The sequence below is a fragment of the Pristis pectinata genome, chromosome 5, assembly GCF_009764475.1.
Source record: "Pristis pectinata isolate sPriPec2 chromosome 5, sPriPec2.1.pri, whole genome shotgun sequence".
In the NCBI taxonomy this organism is placed as follows: Eukaryota; Metazoa; Chordata; class Chondrichthyes; order Rhinopristiformes; family Pristidae; genus Pristis; species Pristis pectinata.
The window spans coordinates 41,302,817-41,322,620 of NC_067409.1; the positions used below are offsets into that span (position 1 = coordinate 41,302,817).

General features: G+C 39.3%; 1 protein-coding gene across 2 annotated transcripts in view; it reads right to left on the reverse strand.

Annotated features, from left to right (window-relative positions):
• Positions 1–19,804, reverse strand: part of ctnnal1 (catenin (cadherin-associated protein), alpha-like 1) — a 297,913-nt gene that overhangs the window by 69,021 nt on the left and 209,088 nt on the right. For both annotated transcript variants that reach the window (XM_052016792.1, XM_052016794.1), the window contains exon 4: positions 12,745–12,864. In XM_052016792.1, coding sequence (XP_051872752.1) covers positions 12,745–12,864 — 120 coding nt within the window. The remainder of the gene's footprint in view (positions 1–12,744; positions 12,865–19,804) is intronic.

A 19,804-nucleotide genomic window follows, 5' to 3' on the forward strand; every position in this document is an offset into this window, starting at 1 on the left:
CAGTTTCTTTAAATCAATACTCCCTTGTATTTAAACCTCCGCTAAGAAAATAAGTCCTTGTACTTACTCTGCCTAGGGCTTTATACACCTCAGTTAAGAGTCTTTGGCCTCCTCTATTCCAGAGAAAACCGCTCTACCGTATTCAATCTTTCCTCAAGGCTCCAAATTTCCAGTCCTAGTAACATCTTTATAAATTTCTCTTGCCCCTTCTCCAACGCAATCACATTTTTCCTATAGTGACCAGAACTGTATACCTTAGCTGTGGTGGATGTAACCAGTGCTAGATATAGTTTTATCATAATCTTACTGCTCTAATTTTTCTGTGCCTTGGCTACTCAAAGCATCCCACATGGCTTTTTAACTACTTCATCTATCTCTCCTGCTACCTTTAAACATCAAGATCCCTCTATTCCTCCACACCACTTGATTTCCTGCTATTTAGCTTAGTTGTACCTCCCAAATGCATTACCTCACAAAACACTGAAGTAAATTCCATTTGCTACTTTTCTGCCCAACTGACCAGATCATCTATACCTGCCTGCAGTCACCACTGTCAATTACTTTTATATTATCTGGAAAATTCTTTATCATGCCCCCTATATTTTGGTCTAATTTATTAACATATTACACAAAAAAAATCAAATTGCCATGTACTGAGCTTTTTTGGAAGCCTACAGGTAACAGTCTTCTAGTCATAAAAAGCACCATTCATCAAAAACCCTTTGCTTCCCGTTCCTGAACGGACTTTGAATCCAATTTATCAATCTTCCTTAGATTCCATGGGGCTTTTACTTTTTTTGAACTGCAACAACTGCCACAGAGAAACCTGTCAAAAGCCTTGCTAAAGCCCACAGAGACTACATCAGATGCACTGTCCTCATCAATTCTCCTTGTTACCACTTCAAAAAATTCAATTGCCAGTCAGAAACTACCTTCCCTTAATAGATCTTTGCTGACTGCTCCAAATTAACCCGTATCTTTCTAAGTGCCTTCTCTGCTAACCCTTAACAACGGAATTCTGTAATTTGTCTACCATTGAAACCCTACACAATTCATCCACAGTTAGTTTACCACTTTCTTTTTAAAGGAAAATACAATGTTAGTAGTACTCCAATCCTCTTACATCAGTCCTATAACTAGAGAGGATTGAAAAATTGTAGTCAAAACCCCTGCAATTTTCTCCCTTCATTCTTTCAATAACCAGAAGAGATATTTCATTCAATCCTGGCAAGTTATCATTTTCAAAGATGATAAAACACATTAATACTTCCTCTTTTATTGTGTTTATCTCATTCTTAACTTCACACACATTTGCCTTAACTACGGTGTTAGCATCATCTATCTTTGTGAATGTAGCAAATCATTCATTAAAACCTACATCTTCCACATACAAGATGCACTTTTGGTCTCCAGCGGGCTCAACATTTTCCTTTATCATTGCACTTAACAAAAACTCTCTGCTTTCCTAATTTCCCTTATAATCTCCCTCCTATACTCCAGGCTTTCTGCTGTTTTAAGCTCTTGGAGTCTAATGCAAGCTTCCCTTTTGTGTCACATCTCTCCCTCTATGCACCTTGTCATCTGCAGCTATGGATTTAGCAGCCCCAACAACTTTGTCTGTGGGAACATGTTTTCTGCAAACTCTTTGAATCTCCTTCTTAAATGGCTTTCATTGCGCTATACTGATTTACCTTCAACGAGCTGTTTCCAGTCAGTTTCGTTAAAGCACTTCTAAGTGAAATTGGCCTTCTCTCAACTTAGAACCATTATTCCTATTTTATTGCTGCATTTTCCACAACTATGATAAATCTAACTGAAATTATGATCACTACCACAAACATGCCCTCACACTGAGACTTCTGGCATTTTCTCAGCTTCATTCTTCATTCCCTAAAACTAAATTCACAACTGCATCCCTTCTTATTGGACTTGCTGCACACTGATTTAAAAACATTTGCTTGAACACAATTTAGAAATTCTGTGCCCTGTGTACTTTTCTCACTGATTGAACCACAGTTAATATGAGACTAACAGAAATCCAACACTATTACTACTGTGATGCATTGCATTTGTCAGAAACGTGCCTCCAAATCAGCTTCCACCCCCACAGTTTTAGTTGTTTTAAATGATCAATTAAAACCAACTCTAAATATCAATTTTCCTGAACACAACAAGCCAACCAATAAAGTTGTCTGCTTGGACCAACATAGCAACATAAAACTGTTACATAACTATGCTTCCATTCATTGCAAAACATTGTCAATTAATTATATTGCATTTTGGCTTTTTTTTTTATTTGGTGCATTTTCTCATTTGGTGCTTTTTAATAATACCCAAGGTGACATTTAATAAAATATTATGGTAAAATGTGAGATGGCAGCATATTTTATAACTAATTCAGAACTCTATAGGTAAATTAATCAATCTTAAGAGCTACAAACAGGACATTAATTTCCTTTTCCTCCACATGAACAGATGCAACTGGTTATGAATGACAGCTACTTTGAGGATGCCAAATCAATCATCTCACGATTCAACAAAATAAATCAGTATCAATACGCTGGTGGCATTCCAATGCACAATCACTTCAGCTGTCCTGACTTAATAATGGATGTTTGTCGTAATACATAATTCATTATTCTGTATTGCTGCATGTAACCTTGTTTCATACCTGCCTTATTTTAAGTATTTTACCCTTCCTTCTGCAATACCTATTTAAGCAGTTGCCATGCAACGTGTCCATTTAGCTTGTTAAATGGGAATCATATGTACAAAAAGAAGCACTTTAAGACACTAAGAATGCAGGCATCAGAAAATGCTAGCCTGTGTGTCATCTGAGGTTTGTTTCACAATGTAATGTGGTCAGAAATTCTCATTTTCCTCCCCATAACATTAATATTTTCTCCAAGATTGCCTGAAGTGGTAATCAGTTCAATTATATTTTGAATGCTGAGCTGTTAGGAATACACCTCTGTATTTTCTAAGTTTTATGTTCTCATATTTTATGTTCTTGAGTCAGAATGCACAAGAAAATTGTTTCCAGTGGGACCTCAGATGCTCACAGCACTTTTTTCCTGTGATGCCTATTATGTTTGGATAAAACTTTCCCACATCCAACTCATCTGAACATAGTCCAAGCTATTACTCCAAAGTAATTTGAACATATGTTCCAGATAAACTGAGCTAAATGGGGGTTCAGTTGTAGAATTGCACTGGATGCAAGCTCATATTTATCAGCACACTTCGAAGCAAAGTGACTTAAAAGCTCACCTAGAAACCAATGTTTATTTTTCATTCCTAGTAAACTACACATACATGCATTTAGCTTATTGCATAACAATTTAAAATATCTTTTATGCACAAGTCTTCCACAATGCAGAACTTTTAATGTATAGTGAATGGTATGGGAACTTCAGATCAGATTTAATTATAAATTAAAAGAGAAAATTCTGGAAATACTCAGTGTTGAAAGTGAAATGGTTTCATGTCAATGATTATCCAGAATCTTTCTGATAAACCTTCAATTCTATTTCTCTAGTGACACATTTTTAGCTTTTATTTCAAATTTCCAGTATCTGAAGTATTTAGTTTAAAAGTAATTAAACCACAAAGCTATAGATGATTGTTTTACTTAGCGTGATTTCTAAAATGCCAGTAATAAAACCAGCAGGTTAATGCAGGTGCAAATAAGAGGATGCCAGATAAATGCATGTGGGAGAAAGGAAAATAAATCTATTTGAAGAGAAATAAAGCAAGCAGAGTGCAAGGAGAATTGTGTGGAGCACACTCAGGTTTAAATGGCCACTTTTTGTGTTGTAAACGCTAAACAATCCACTAAATTATTTGTAGGTGGTTTGAGCCAAGTGAATTTAATTGAAGTGTCCCAAAATATACTGAATGCCTCTGACTCAATGAGCAAACCACTTTGAAAACATCATCATGTATGTATTATTGTGGCTCTGTAAATTAGATGAAGTGGTTGGCCATAAGACATAAGAACAGAATTAGGCTATTCAGCCCATCAAGTCTGCTCCACCATTCAATCATGGCTGATTTATTTTTCCCTTTCAACACCATTCTCCAGCTTTCTCCCTGGAACCTTTGACGCCCTTATTAATCAAGAACCTATCAACCCCCACTTTAAATATACCCAATGACTTGGCCTCCACAGCTGTCTGTGGCAATGAATTCCATAGATTCATTACCCTCTGGCTAAAGAAATTCCTCCTCATCTCTGTTCTAAAGGGATGTCCTTTTATTCTGAGGCTGTGCCCTCTGGTCCTAGACTCTCCCACTGCTGGAAACATCCTCTCCACATCCACTCTATCCAGACCTTTCAATATTTGGTAGGTTTCAATGAGATCCCTTGTCATCCTTCTAAACTCCAGCGAGTACAAGCTCAGAGCCATCAAACACTCCTCATACATTAACCCTTTCATTCCTGGGATAATTCTTGTAAACCTCGTCTGGACCCTCTCCAATGCCAGAACATCCTTCCTTAGATATGGGGCCCAAAACTGCTCACAATACTCCAAATGTGGTCTGACCAATGCCTTATAAAGCCTCAGCATTCCATCCTTGCTTTTATATTCTAGTTCTCTCGAAAGAAATGCTAACATTGCATTTGCCTTCCTTATTACGGACCCAACCTGCAAGTTAACCTTTGGGGAATCCTGCACTAGAACTCCCAAGTCTCTTTGCACCTCCGATTTCTGAATTCATTCCCTGTTTAGAAAATATTCTACACCTTTATTCCTTCTACCAAAGTGCACGACCATACGTTTCCCTATGCTGTATTCCATCTGCCACTCCTTTGCCCATTTTTCCCAACCTGTCCAAGTCCTTCTGCAGACTCCCTGCTTCCTCAACACTACCTGCCCCTCCAACTATCTTTGTATCATCTACAAACTTGGCCACAAAGCCATCAATGCCATCATCCAGATCACTGACATATAACATGATAAGTAGCGACGTAACACAGACTCCTGCAGAACACAACTGGTCATCGGCAGCCAACCAGAAAAAGCCCCCTTTATTCCCACTCTTAGCCTTCTGCCAGTCAGCCAATCTTCTATCCTGCTAGTACCTTTCCTGTAATACCATGGGCTCCTATCTTGTTTAGCAGCCTCATGTGCAGCACCTTGTCAAAGGCCTTCTGAAAATCCAAGTAAACAACATCCACTGACTCTCCTTTGTCTATCCTGCCTGTTACTTCCTCAAAGAGTTCCAACAGATTTGTCAGGCAAGATTTCCCCTTAAGGAAACCATGCTGACTTCAGCCTATTTTATCATGTGCTTCCAATACATCGAAACTTCAGTGCTTGGTAAGATATTAGAGTCCATTATTAAGGATGAGGTTTCGGGGTATTTGGAAACACGTTATAGGCTAACTGGCCTATAATTTCCTATCTTCTGCCTCCCTCCCTTCTTACAGAGTGGAGTGACATTTGTAATTTTCCAATCCTCCAGAACCATTCCTGACTAGTGATTCTTGAAAGATCACTACTAATGCCCCCACAATCTCTTCAGCTACCTCTTTCAGAACGCTGGGGTATAGTCCATCCAGTCCAGTTGTCTTATCTACCTTCAGACCTTTCAATTTCCCAAGCACCTTCTCTTTAGTAATAGTGACTACACTCACTTTTGCTTCCTGACTCTCTCGAATTTCTGGCATGTTGCTGGTGTTTTCCCACAGTGAAGATTGATGCAAAATACTTATTTAGTTAGTCCGGCATTTCTTTGTTCCCCATTACTACCTCTCCAGCATAATTTTCCAGCGGTCCGATGTTCAGTCTTGCCTCTCTTTAACTCTTTATATGTCTGAAAACACTTTTGGTATCCTCTTTTATATTATTGGCTAGGTTACCTTCATATTTCATCTTTTCTCCCCTTATTGCTTTTTTAGTTGCCTTCTGTTGGTTTTTAAAAGCTTCCCAATCCTCTAGCTTCGCACTAATTTTTGCAATATTGTATGCCCTTTCATTTGCTTTTATGCTGTCTTTGACTTCCCTTGTCAGCCACAGTTGCCTCATCCTCCCTTTATAATGTTTCCTCTTCTTTGTGATGAACTGACCCTTTCTCTTCCAAATTACTCCCAGAAACTCCTGCCATTGCTGCTCTACCGTCATCCCTGCTAGGGTCCCCTTCCCATCAATTTTGGCCAGCTCCTCTCTTATGCCTCTATAGTTACCATTCTTAACTGTAACACCAATACATCTGATTTTAGCTTCTCCCTCTAAAACTGCATGGTGAATTCTTTCATATTATGATCACTGCCTCCTAAAGGTTCCTTTACCTTAAGCTCCCTAATCAAATCTGCTCCATTGCACAACACCAAATCCAGAATTGCCTTTTCGCTAGTGGACTCAACCACAAGCTGCTCTAAAAAGCCATCTCATAGGCATTCTACAAATTCCTTTTCTTGGGATCCAGTACCAACCCGATTTTCCCAATCTACCTGCATATTGAAATCCCCCATAACCATGGTAACATTGCCATTTTTACATGCCTTTCCTATTTCCTTCTGTAACTTGTACCCCACATCCTGGCTACTATTCAGAGGCCTATATGCAATTCCCATTAGGGTTTTATTTACCCTTGCAGTTTCTTAATTCTACCCACAAGGATTCTACATTTTCTGATCCTATGTTACTTCTTGCTAAGGATTTGACTTCATTTTTTTTTATGAACAGAGCCACCCCACCCCCTCTGCCTACCTGCCTGTCTTTTTGATGGGATGCGTATCCTTAGATGTTAGCTCCAGCTGTGATCTTTCAACCACAACTCTGTGATGCCCACAACGTCATACCTGCCAGTTTCTAACTGCGCTATGAGCTCATCTACCTTATTTCATATACTGCGTGCATTCAAATATAACACCTTCAGTCCTGTATTCACCAACCTTCTTCTCAAATTTGTCTCCATATTGCCTGAAGTTAAGTTCTTATCCCTTTCTAAACTTTGTCTTATTCTTTATTCTGAAGACTTCAGTAACCTCTCCTACACCCTCCTTCCCTTTTACTTTATCCGTACTTTTCCAATCTGTTGAACCCACCCCCCTACTATTTAGCTTCAAGCCCTATCCACAGCCCTAGTTATGCGATTCGCCAGGATTCTCCCTCCTTCCCCATTACTGATGCCAATGTCACATAAATTCAGACCCACTTTTCCCACACCAATCTTTAAGCCACACATTTAACTCTCTGACCTCACTGACCCTGTGCCAATTTGCATGTGGCTCATGTAGCAATTCAGAGATTACCACCTTTTTGGTTCTGCTTTTTAATTTAGTCCCTAGCCGCCCAAATTCCCTCAGCAGAACCTCCTTCCTTGTTCTACCTACATCACTGGTACCCACATGGACCACGACAACTGGATCTTCCCCCTCCCATTCCAAGTTCCTCTGCAGATCAGATGAGATGTCCCAAACCTGGGCAACCAGGCAGTCAATACAGCCTTCAGGTCTCTCGATCTTTGCGACAGAGAATTGTGTCTGTTCCCCAGACTATACTATCCCCAATTATCATTATACTTCTCTTTTCTCCCCCATCTTGAATGGCTCCCTGAACTATGGTGCCACATTTTGGTCACTCATCTTTCCTACAGCCCCCCACTCTCATTCGTACGTGGAGCAAGAATCTCAGACCTGTTGGACAAGCTCAAGGGCTGAGGCTCCTCCAGCACTACCTCTTGAATCCCCCTCCCTCGCAGTCACACCTTCTCATCCCTAACCACAAACTGAATTTGAAGTAGTTAATCTAATGGGTGTGACTGCCTCCTAAAACACAGTGTCCAGGTAACTCTACTCCTCCCTGATGCGTCACATGTTTGAAGCTCAGATTCCAAGTCATCAACTTTGAGCCCGAGTTCCTCGAGCAAACAACACTCACTGCAAGTGTGGTCACCAGGATCCACAATAGCCAATTGTCGTTGTACTTGTTGTTATCCACTACAATTAATAATATTCAGAGAGTTTCTGCTATGGATGCAATTGATAATCACAGTGCAGAACATGCTCAGAATTGCAGTGGTTTCCAAAGCGAAGTTAATGATCAAGTTTCCTATCAACTCTTTTGTATAATCTTGAACAATCTTCCACGATTATGCACAGTTGGACAGCACTTTTCCCAGTTATATTTTAAAAAAATCTTTAAAGCAATTGAAAGTAGGCCTGATGCATTTTCCTCATTATTGCTGAAAATGGGGTTTTCAGAAATACAGGTCACCCTCCCTCCCCTCCCAACCCTGGCGCTTGTGATCCCAGAAAACTCTTCATATTGTGCTTTTCCTTAATGCGAAGGCATATCATTTGTGCATGCATCAAGAGATGTGAACTGAAAATAAAATAAAATTTGACATGCAAGTTCAACGAGTGCAAATTTTTTATTCCTAGAGGACATAGTTTTAAGGTTAGAGGTGAAAGGTTTAACAAGAACTTGAGGGGCAACTTTTTTTTATATATACACACACACTGGGAACCAGCTGCCAGAGGAAGTGGTTGAGGCAGGTACATTTATGAAGTATATGGACAGGTATATGGATAACAAAGAGTTTAGAGGGATATGGAACAAGTTCTGGGAAATGGAATTAACTTGAATATACATCTTGGTTGGCATGGACAAGTATGGGCCGAAGGGCCTTTTTCTGTGCTGTACAACTCGGACTCTGTAATTTTTCTTCCACGTCTCAGATTTTTTAGTAGTGATTAGTGAATTCCATAAGGGTGAATTTCCGACTGCTGTAACATGGGGGTCACCTATAAAAGCATTTGAATAAATTATACCTAATCATTTACCAGTTTAACTGATATACAGTCAGTTTTTTCAAATTTAAATATCCATTTTTATATACCTGCCTTTGTCTGTAAGGTGCAAGTAAATGGGTTTAATTGGCAGATTGTCTTGGCTCATTAATTATGGTTGTGGTTGTTGAAGGTCAATCATTCCAGCCCCAGGGCAGTACTGTGGGAATTCCTCAGAGCACTGTCCTAAACCCAATCTTCTGTAGCTGCTCCATTATAAACCTTCCCTCAGAATTAGATCAGAAATGAGGGTGTTTGCTAATGTTCAATTCCATTCAGAACAGCTCAGGAAAGGAGAGTCCATGCCTGCATGCAGCAATTCTGAGGTAGTATTCAGACATAGTGTGAGAAGTGGCAATTAACAACCGTGCCACATAAGCATTATGCAACAAACATCTCCAACAAGAGTCTAACCACCACCTCTTGATATTCACCACATTACTATCATCATGTGTCCCACCAATAACAGACAATCTGGTGGACCAGCACCCACCAGACCAGCCACATGAATACCATGACTACAAGATTAGGTCAGAGGCATTTCATGATCTGTCAAAGCCTTTGCACCATCTATAAGGCATGATGCTTAACTCTCTATGTGCCTGGAAGAATGCACCTCCAACGGTATTCAAGAAACTGACACCATCCAGGGAAAAGCTGCCTGCCTATTTTGGACTACATCCATCACTCTAAAAACTTACTCTCTCTATCACTGGCAAACAGTGTGTGCCACTTACAAAATGCACTGCAGAAACTCACCATGTTTTTTTTTGACAGCACTACCTAAACCCGACTTCTACCAGCAAAAAGACAAGGGCAGCAAGAAAAAAGCGGGTTCCCCTGCCATTCCTTCATTGGGTCACTCACTACTCAACAGTAGTGAAGGACTCCTGAAGGACTACAGTGGTTAAAAGAAATGGCTTATCCCATCAAGGATAATTTAAAAAGGATACAAATTCTGGCCAAGTCAGTGATGCAAATATCTCCCAAATGAACAATTAAAAACTTAGATCCGGAGCATTGGCCGTTCTCTGGACAGAAACAGCTTTCAGATTTTGTTTTAAACAAACATCATAAGATCACAAAAATGTAACTATTGTTAGAGTCAATGTGGACTCAAGATTTCTTAATTTGTTGAACCAATTTGGCCGATTTTGAATGAATTGCACTGGTGTGGCTCTGAAACCAACTGTTCAAGTTGTGTATGCATAGATATCAGTGACTGGGGAAACAGTGACTAAATTAGGATCCAGTTTTTCCAGAAGCAACAGCATCTCTCATTGAAAGAACTTACATTAATTCCAACAGCATCAGCTGTGGCCTAGTTAGCAGCACTGTCTGTGTGTTTAAGTATGGCTCCAGAAATTTGAGAGTATGCTGCATAGACAGAGGTGCCATCTTTTGAAAAAGATATAAGGATCCTTATTTATTCTCAGACAGATGTAAAAGCTCCCATTATCTGATATCTTTTGAACTAATGTCTGGAAAGTATTCCTAGTACCCTCCCCGATAGTTAGTAATCAATAGCATCAATACAACACTTTATCTGGTCATTAACTGAGTTGCTTCTTGTAAGGCCTTGCACTGGTTGCTGTATTTTCCACACCAATAAGCACAATTCAAAAAGTACTGTGTGTGCTATAAAGTGCTTGGGAACATCCTAAGGTAATGACATTGATTTAAGATGAGAGGGAAAAGATTTGAAAAGGATCCGAGGGACAGCTTTTTCCACACAGAGGGTGGTAGGTGTCTGGAAAAAGCTGTAGAGTAGGTGCAATTACAATGCTTAAAAGACTTTTAGACAGGTACATGGATTGAAAAGATTCAGAAGGATACAAGCTAGATGCGGGCAGATAAGACTAACTCAGACAGACATCTTTGTCAGCATGGACAGATTGAGCTGAAGGGTCTGTTTCCGTGCTGAATAACTCTATGCCTGTACTAAATTGCAAACTCATCTTCCTGTATTCAAAAACACCACATTACAACAAGCCATATCTGCCCATCCTGAGACTACATTTAAATTAAAAAACAAAATTGATTTCATTAACTCCTCCCAAGAACTTTGTTTATATATCTGATTAGTTAGACTTTAGAAGAAAAATTATTTCACATTTCAGATGATATAATTACTTCTGAATTACTCAGATAAGGTCATCACTTAAATATGTAAAGAATATTAGTGTTTAAGATTTATTGCTATATTGTTATGCAGCACAGAAACAGGCCCTTTGACTCACTATTTTGCCCACCTACTCTAATCCCATTTGCCTGCATTAGGACAATATCCTTCTCTGCCTTGCCTACTGGTTCCTATCCCAATGCCTCTTAAACATAGCGATTCTATCAGATTCCACCACTTCCTCTGGCCTTGTTTTCCAGATATCAACCACTCTGCATAAAAAAATGTATCCCCCGATCCCACTTAAAACTCCTTCCTCTCACCTTAAACATATGCCCTCTTGGTTTAATACCCTTACCAGGGGAAAATGATTTTGACTACTTATCCTATCTATGCCTCTCATAATCTTATATACTTCTATTAGGTCACCCTCAGCCTCCTCCTCTCCAGGGAAATCAAGCCCAATCTATCCGAACTCTCCCCATAACTAAAGTCCTCCAATCCAGGCAACATCCTGATGAATCTTTTCTCCAGTGCAACCACGTCCTTCTAATGGTGTCATGACCAGAAATGCACACAATACTCCAAGTACAGCCTAACTAGTATTTTTTAAAGCTGCAACATATCTTCCCAACTCTTATGTTCTTTGCCCCGACCTATGACAGCAAACATGCTGTATGCCTTCTTTACCACCCTGTTGACCTCAGTTGCCATTTTTAGGGAATTATGGACTTGGACAGCTGGGTCTCGCCATTCATAGCACTCCTTAGTGCCCTATCATATACTGTAGATGTCCTACCCTTATTTGACTTCCCAAAATGCATAACCTTGCACTTGTCAGGATTAAATTCCATTTGCCAATGCTCCTCCCAATTTTCCATCTGATCTATATCCTGCTGTAGCCTTAGGCAACCTTCCTTGTCATCCACAACACCATCAATTTTCATGCCATCCACATACTTAGTAATCATACCTCCTAACATTCACATTCAAGTTATTAATAAATATCATCTATAGCAAGGGTCTCAGCATTGATCCATGTGGCGAGACTGTTACATTGCTTTAGTTAAGACTGAACTTTGCTGAAGTATCAGGAGGTAAATTCCACATCGCTTAGACAGAGATTCAAATACTTGTATTGAAAATTTCAGTATGTTTAGAGAGCATTCTTTTTCATGAACTAATCTGCAGCAACATTTAACATTGTGCCACACACGTGCAGTTTTCTATAAAATATTTCATGTTTATATATTCAAAGCTATGAAAGCATGAGAAAACCCAAAATCTTTCAATTATTTCTCTCAAGCCACAAGTAACAGAGATGTTATTATTAAAAATCTAAAACAACTATAAATTCTAAACTGCATTTAGTGTAACATCCGAACACACACAGAAAAGGAAGAAATAAATGTGCAATAAATTTGAATTACAACTCATGAGAAGATTAAACTGGAGTAGTTTCCAGCAGATAATTTGATGGTCACCATTTAGGTGGCATGGGCACATTTCAGAACTGTTGCAAGTGGACAAATTTTCTCACACAAAATTGCAATACATTTCTAAGATTTTAGACCAAGCCACGTTATGAATGATTAAAGGCGAATTGGCCAAGATAAAAAGAATTTGGCTGGACTGCAAGGATATAAACAGATGATGAAAACAATGGGAACGGAGTCTCAGAGGTTCAACATAAACAACTATTTCCACTTTTATAGTGCTTTTATCTCAATAAAATACTTTAAAGCATCTCAGGGGTGAAAAAGATTGAACAAAATATAAACAAGTCTACTGCCTTCATCACTGCAATTCATCTATAACCTACATTTTGTCTGTCTCCTGTCAAATGGGCAAATTCTACCATCTCGTTTCCAAATTGACTGAAGATCTGTACAAACTCCTGAAAGCTGCTGACTTTTTCCAGATGTTCCAAGGTTGCAAGAACCTGAAAAAAAGACAAAACAAAACATGACATTTTACTAGATAAAGTCACTATGGCATACTGAACGGAGGTAAACTTAGAAAAGCACAATCTTACCCTGGATTCTTTAGCACTTCAGCCCTCATATATTGTCTTGACATGATTATTTAGAGACATGACCATGTGGTAATATCAAGGAAGTAGTGGGGTACCCACACAAAATGAAATCAGAACTTAAGAGAGCATTAAAGTTTACTAATCTAACAACAGGTAAGCCATCTGTGTGGCCACAAAATAGTAACAGCAAACTTCAGCCCTTCTGATTTCCACTCACTGTATGTGCAACAGAGAGGTGAGAACACACCTTTGAACAAGCAAGGGCTACATTAAAATAACTACCATTGTAAACTGAGAATTCAGGATTACAAAGGCCAGTATGTACGTGGAGGTTATGGAAGGGTCAAAGTGCCAGGTGTACTTCAGGCTTGTGTTAATTTATTTTCTCAACAGCTTTTTCACGTTTGTACTTAAACTCTCATAGAAGTTGGCAGTTTGTCTGCATTTTTTCTGCTATTAGTCCCATTGCTGACACTGATGGAATTTTCCCCGTCTGATGATTGAAAACAGGAGCACTTTGAGGGTGGGAAAAGGCAAAGGGAAGGGCAGATACTTTTCTAGAAGATTCTAAAATCTAGCAATTTAGACATACTTGGTTGTTCAGAGAATAGTGCAACTTCTTGAGAAAATAGATGTGACGGCACTAGCACCAGTAATATAAAATACTTTCTCAACCTGCCTCAATTAAAACCAAAAGTTGAAAACAGGTAAAAGAGATTGATAAAGAACAACATATCCTAGTTAACTACTTCTACCAAGTTGCCAACGGTCACTTCTGCAGGTCCTGGCACATGTGCCTGCAATGGCCATGGACACCAGTCCCCGAATCTGGATCACAGAGGTGTAGTGCTACATTACTTGCTGTAAGGTTACATGGAGCATGGGTCTGCATTTAGCTGCGGTCTGAAGCTTGTTGCAGTGTTGACATTTGAAAATACATTTAAAATGACTCAGTGAGGGACTTTCCTCACAATTATCTCACCCATCAGAGCCTCATTTCAGCGCTCACTGAATTGTCCATTTCAAGCCTTCCTTTGATTTGTTCTCTTTTCATTTTCACTCTCCCTCAGGCCTTCCACAATGGAAAAGGCCAAATCCGGCCCATAATCTCTTTAGAGGCAAACCAAACACTTGAGAATTTCAATCAGCTTGTTTCAAATTTCTACTGCTCAGCCTACATCTGTTGAAATCTGCACCTGAAGCTGTCTGAGGAAATTATTTCAGAATATTAGATGTAAAGAAAACACATGCTTCCAAATCTTACCAGTTTTAGCTTGATCAACAAGGAACCAATTTTTAACTATAATTGCAATTCATTTTAACTAAAATTCTAAGCATTTTTTTTAATGAAGTGAGTACACAGTAATGTGGATAAAAAGGAATTACTAAGTGACAGATTGAAGGAACTGAATATAGATACATAAGCAGTCATTAAACAAATATGTCACAATTATTGTGTCATTCTTAAATAAGGATCATTTTAGCTCTCTGGCATTGTGAAGCTCAGGCACTATTTAAGCCTGTATATCTCAAACTTACAGAGCTGGATTAGCAATTACTGTTTATACATGATTAGTTTGAGAGAAAATTAGTGTAAAATTTTAATAAATCAATTCTACACTCTACACTACTAGTTGAAATACAAAGTGCTGTTTCACGAAACCTTTAATTGGAAATGGTAAAGAGGAAAAGCATATATTTGCAAAAAAAAACCATAAAAATAAATGTCTAAAAATTAATCATGGTGATTATTTTTGCTATAATATAATGTTTTATCACAAATTAATACACTTTGACCTGACAGTACAAAAAACTGAGCATGACATCAAGTAATTTTTTTTTGTACTCCAGGACAGCGTACACCAAAGTCCCTGGATAGAAAAATGTAATTTGTTGCAAACTGCAAACCTATCCAATTTTGTTGGAACTTCACTTTACTCTGGGCATTAAGACAGAATGAGAGTTAATCTAGCAAAAAATAAAAAAAAACTTTAAGCACTTCTACAAGGAGACTGTATCAAAATAAGAGGTCTCTAGAGACAAAAGGCAGGAGAAACTACAGTGGACAGTAAAATAACCCAGCTTAAGACTCTGAAAGGTAACTGCAGAAAGAGTGGATTCAAAGAATGAATTCCAAAATTCTTCAGATTCTGGAACAGTCTAAGTAATTTGAATGGCAGCAAATCTGACCATTAACCAAAGAAGGAGATAGAAAATAGTCTGACATCAAATTGACGATCATCAAAAATGTGGTAATAGGATATTTGGAAGTCATAAAATGATTGGGCACAGTTAACATGGCTTTATAAAATGGAAAACATGTTCAACTCATTCAATGTCTTTTGGAGAATGTAACTAACTGATTACATGAGCAGAAACTAGTGAATGTAGTTTAAGGGTAAAATATTAGCTTGGATAGAGAGCATTAAAGGAGAGAAGACAGAAGGGTTAAACAGATACTTTTCAGGTTGGCAGTCCTGGTGTACACAAAATCAGGACTGGGCTCTCAGCTCGTTATAATCCATAATAATGACATAAATGGAAGAAAAAGTGATACAATTTCTGACATAACAAAGCTAGGTGAGAAACTAAGCTGCAAGGAAAATGCAAAGATTCTGCAGAGATGGAGATAGATTAAATAAGCGCAAGAAAATATCGATGGAGCTTGATATAGGAAAATGGGAGACTATGCACTTCAATTAGTAATTGCAGCCCCAGGGACAGGACCCCAGTTTATAATGAACTCCTTTGGAAATTACTACTATTACTCCCTCCCAGGCAACCTCAACCCACTGCAATTCACCTACTGCCAAAACAGGTCCAAGGCAGATGCCATCTCCCTGGCCCTACACTCATAGTTCATAGAGCCATACGGCATGGAAAAAGGCCCTTCAGCCCAACTGGTGCATGCTGACCAAGATGCCCCATCCAAACTAGTCCCATTTGCCAGCATTTGGCCCATAACCTTCTAAACCTTTCCAATCCATGTACCTGTCCAACTGTCTTTTAAACATCTCCGGAATATCTTGATAATAAAGACACTTATGTCAGACTACTACTTATTGACTGCAGCTCTGCCTTCAATACTATAATTCCAAGCAAAGTCACCTCTAAACTCCTGGACCTGGGACACAGCACCTCCCTTTGCAACTGGATCCTTGATTTTCTGACCAACAGACCACAATCAGTAAGGATAAGCAGCAACACTTCCGCCATGACTATCCTCGACATCAGTGCCCCAGCAGACTGCATATTCAGCCCCCTACTTTACCCCTTATGCACTCACAACTGCATGGCCAAATTCTGCTCTAACTCCATCTACAAGTTTGCATATGACACCACTAAAGTGGGCCAAACCTGAAACAATGATGGGTTGGAATACAGGAAGAAAATAGAGAGCCTAGTGACATGGTGTCATAACAACAACCTTTTCCTCAATGTCAACAAAAGAGGTGGTCATTAACTTCAGGAAGGGGGCAGTGCACATGCTCCTGTTTACATCAATGGTGCTGAGTATGAGAGGGTTAAGAGCTTCAAGTTCCTAGGAGTAATCATCACCAATAGCCCGTCCTGGCCCAGCCACATAGACTCCATGGCCAAGAAAGCTCACCAGTTCCTCTACTTCTTCAGGAGGCTAAAGAAATTTAACATATCCCCATTGATCCTCACCAATTTTTGGCACAGTCTTAGAATTAGAGGCTACCCATTTAAAACAGAGACATGGAGAAATTTCTTTAGAGATTGATAGGTATCTAATTAGTCAGGGTATCAAGGGATATGGGGAAAAGGCTGGGAATTGGGGCTAGATGGGAGAATAGTTTAGTTCATGGTGAAGTGGCGGAGCACACTCAATGGGCCAAATGGCCTACTTCTGCTCCTTCTTCTTGTGATCTTGTGAATTTTTATAGATATACCGTAGAAAGCATTCTATCCAGATGCCTCATGGCTTGGTATAGCAACTGCTCTGCCCGAGACTGGAAGAAACTATAGAGAGTTGCAGCTCAGCTCAGCACATAACGAAAACCAGCCTCGCCTCCATGGATTCTATCTACACTTCTCACTGCCTCAGCAAAGCGGCCAACATAATTAAAGACCCCTCCCACTCTGGACATTCTCTTTTCTCCCCCCTCCCATCAGGCAGAAGATACAAAAGCCTGAAAACATGTATCACCGGGCTCAAGGACGGTGGAGAGCATTCTGACTGGTTGCATCACAGCCTGGATTGGAGGCTCCAATGCACAGGATCGCAAGAGGCTGCAGAGGGTTGTAGACTCAGCTAGCTCCATCACAGGCACAAACCTCCCCAAAATCGAGGACATCTTCAAGAGGCGGTGTCTCAAGAAGGTGGCATCCATCACTAAGGACCCTCACCATCCAGAACACGCCCTCTTCTTGTTACTGCCATCGCGGAGGAGGTACAAGAGCCTGAACACTCACTCTCAATGATTCAGGAACAGGTTCATCCCCTCCATCATCAGATTTCTGAATGGCCCATGAACCCAACCTCATTATTCCATTTTTTTGCACTATTTATTTTTGTAATTTATAGTAATTTTATGTCTTTGCACTGATTTCACTTCATGTAAGTCACTGATAATAAATCTGATTCTAAATCTGGTTTTGATTCAAGGGCAGTTTCTATCCTGCTGTTATAAGACTACTGAATGGACCTCTTATACGATAAGATGGATTCTTGACCTCACAACCTATCTCGTCATGGCCTTGCACCTTATTGTCCACCTGCACTGCACTTTCTCTGTATCTTTAACACTTTATTCTGCATTCTGTTATTGCTTTTCCCTTGTACTACCTTGATGTACTGATGTGATGAAATAATCTGTATGGATGGCATGCAAAACAAAGTTTTTCACTGTACCTTGGTACATGTGACAATAATAAACCAATTTACCAATTTATATAAAGTAATTCCTATACTATTACTATAATTTACATAATTTTAGTATAGTTTATTCATGGTTCTATTTAGCACATTTACTAGATGCTGAAGAGATTTTTGCTTACATTTACCCTATTTGTTCAGAAACTGGGCAGCACAGTATCTCACAGCTCCAGCGACCCAGGTTCAACCCTGACCTCTGGTACTGTGCAGAGTTTGCACAATCTCCCCATAACTGCATGGGTTTCCTCCCATACACCAAATGTGTGTGGGTTGGTAGGTTAATTGGCCACTGTAAATTGCCCCTAATGTGTACCCGAGTTGTAGAATGTAGCAGAGAACTGATGAGAATGTGAAGGGAATAAAATGGGTTAGGGTAGGATAAGTGAGTAAATGGGTGCTAGATGGTCAGCACAGACCTGGTGGATCAAATGGCCCATTTCTGTGTTGTATCTCTCTATTACTCTGAGTGGGAAAGTTAAAAAACATGCCTAGAAATTCTATTCCACCCATTCGGGAAAGTGGGAACCACACAGCAGCAGGATGCCAACCACATTTTGACCATTGGTCCACCTATAATAACTGTAATTACACCTAATGCATACGAAATGGTTGCTCCACATACATTGAGGAAATTAACTAAGAAAAAGGCTATTTTAGATCTCATACTGTGCAAAGAGAATGGATAAATTAACAATCTTTGTAATTAAAAAGACTTCAGGGAAGAGTGTTTATATTACAATAGAATTTTATATAAAGACTGAAAATTATTTTGTTCAATACAAAACCAGGAATTAAATCCAAACAGGCAAGCTTGAAAGTATGAGACAAGGGTTGCCTATGGCAGATTGGAAAACTACATTGCTTGACAGTGAACAAACATTGATCAATATTTAAAGAATTAAGAGTTTACAACAAATAGATATCACTTTAAGTGCAAGAGACCAACTGGGCTAACATGAGAAGTTCAAGATAGTATTAGATCAAAGGAAAAGGCTTGTAATGTTGCAAGTAAGCAGCAAGCTGAACTTTGGAATTCAGCACAGGACCAAGACATTGATAAGGAATGGGAAAGTAAAATATGAGAGAAGGCTAGTACAGATGTAAAATCAGATTGCAATAGCTTGTAAAGACATGCAAAAAAAGGTAAAGATCAACAAAAGTTTATGTAGTAACAAACCATCTGCTGGAGGAACTCAGTGGTCAAGCAGTGTCTGTGGGAGGAAAGGAATTGTTGATGTTTCACGTTGAAACCTTGCATCAGGATTCCTGATGTAGGGTCCTTTTCTCCCACAGATGCTACTTGATCTTCCAGTATTCAATCCATGCTAACACACTTCCTTCAATACTTTGGGCTCTTAATTTATGCTCCAGCCTCCTATGTGGAGGCTTGTCAGAGTTGACATGGATTTATGAAACAGAAGTCACATTTGACAAATCTTTTAGCTTTCTGAGGATCTAATTAGTAAGATCATTATCTTAAAGTGTATCTAAACTTCCAGAATGCCTTTGATAAGGTTATTAAATAATGGGATTGGGGCTAATATACAGGCATAATTTGAGGATTAGGTGACAGACAGAAATCAGAGAATGCTGGGGCTCCATTATATACACAATAACTCAGGTGATACCACACCTGGACTACTATATACAGGTCAGGTCTCTCTACTTGAGTAGGGATATAGAGAGAGTGCAATGATGATTCACCATAATGGAGGGGGGATAACTGTCCGAAGAGGAGAAATTAAGCAATTGAGCCAATGCTGTCCAGTTTAGAAGAATGAGGAATGATCTTACTGAAACATGCAAAATTCTTATGAGGTTTGACAAAGTATATAGAGAAATGTTGTTTTCCCTGTGTGGTGTATCTGCCATTAAGGACTGTGATGAGAAGAATCTCTTCACTCAGGAGGAAGTGAATCTTTGGAATTCTCTATCCAAGAATGTTCT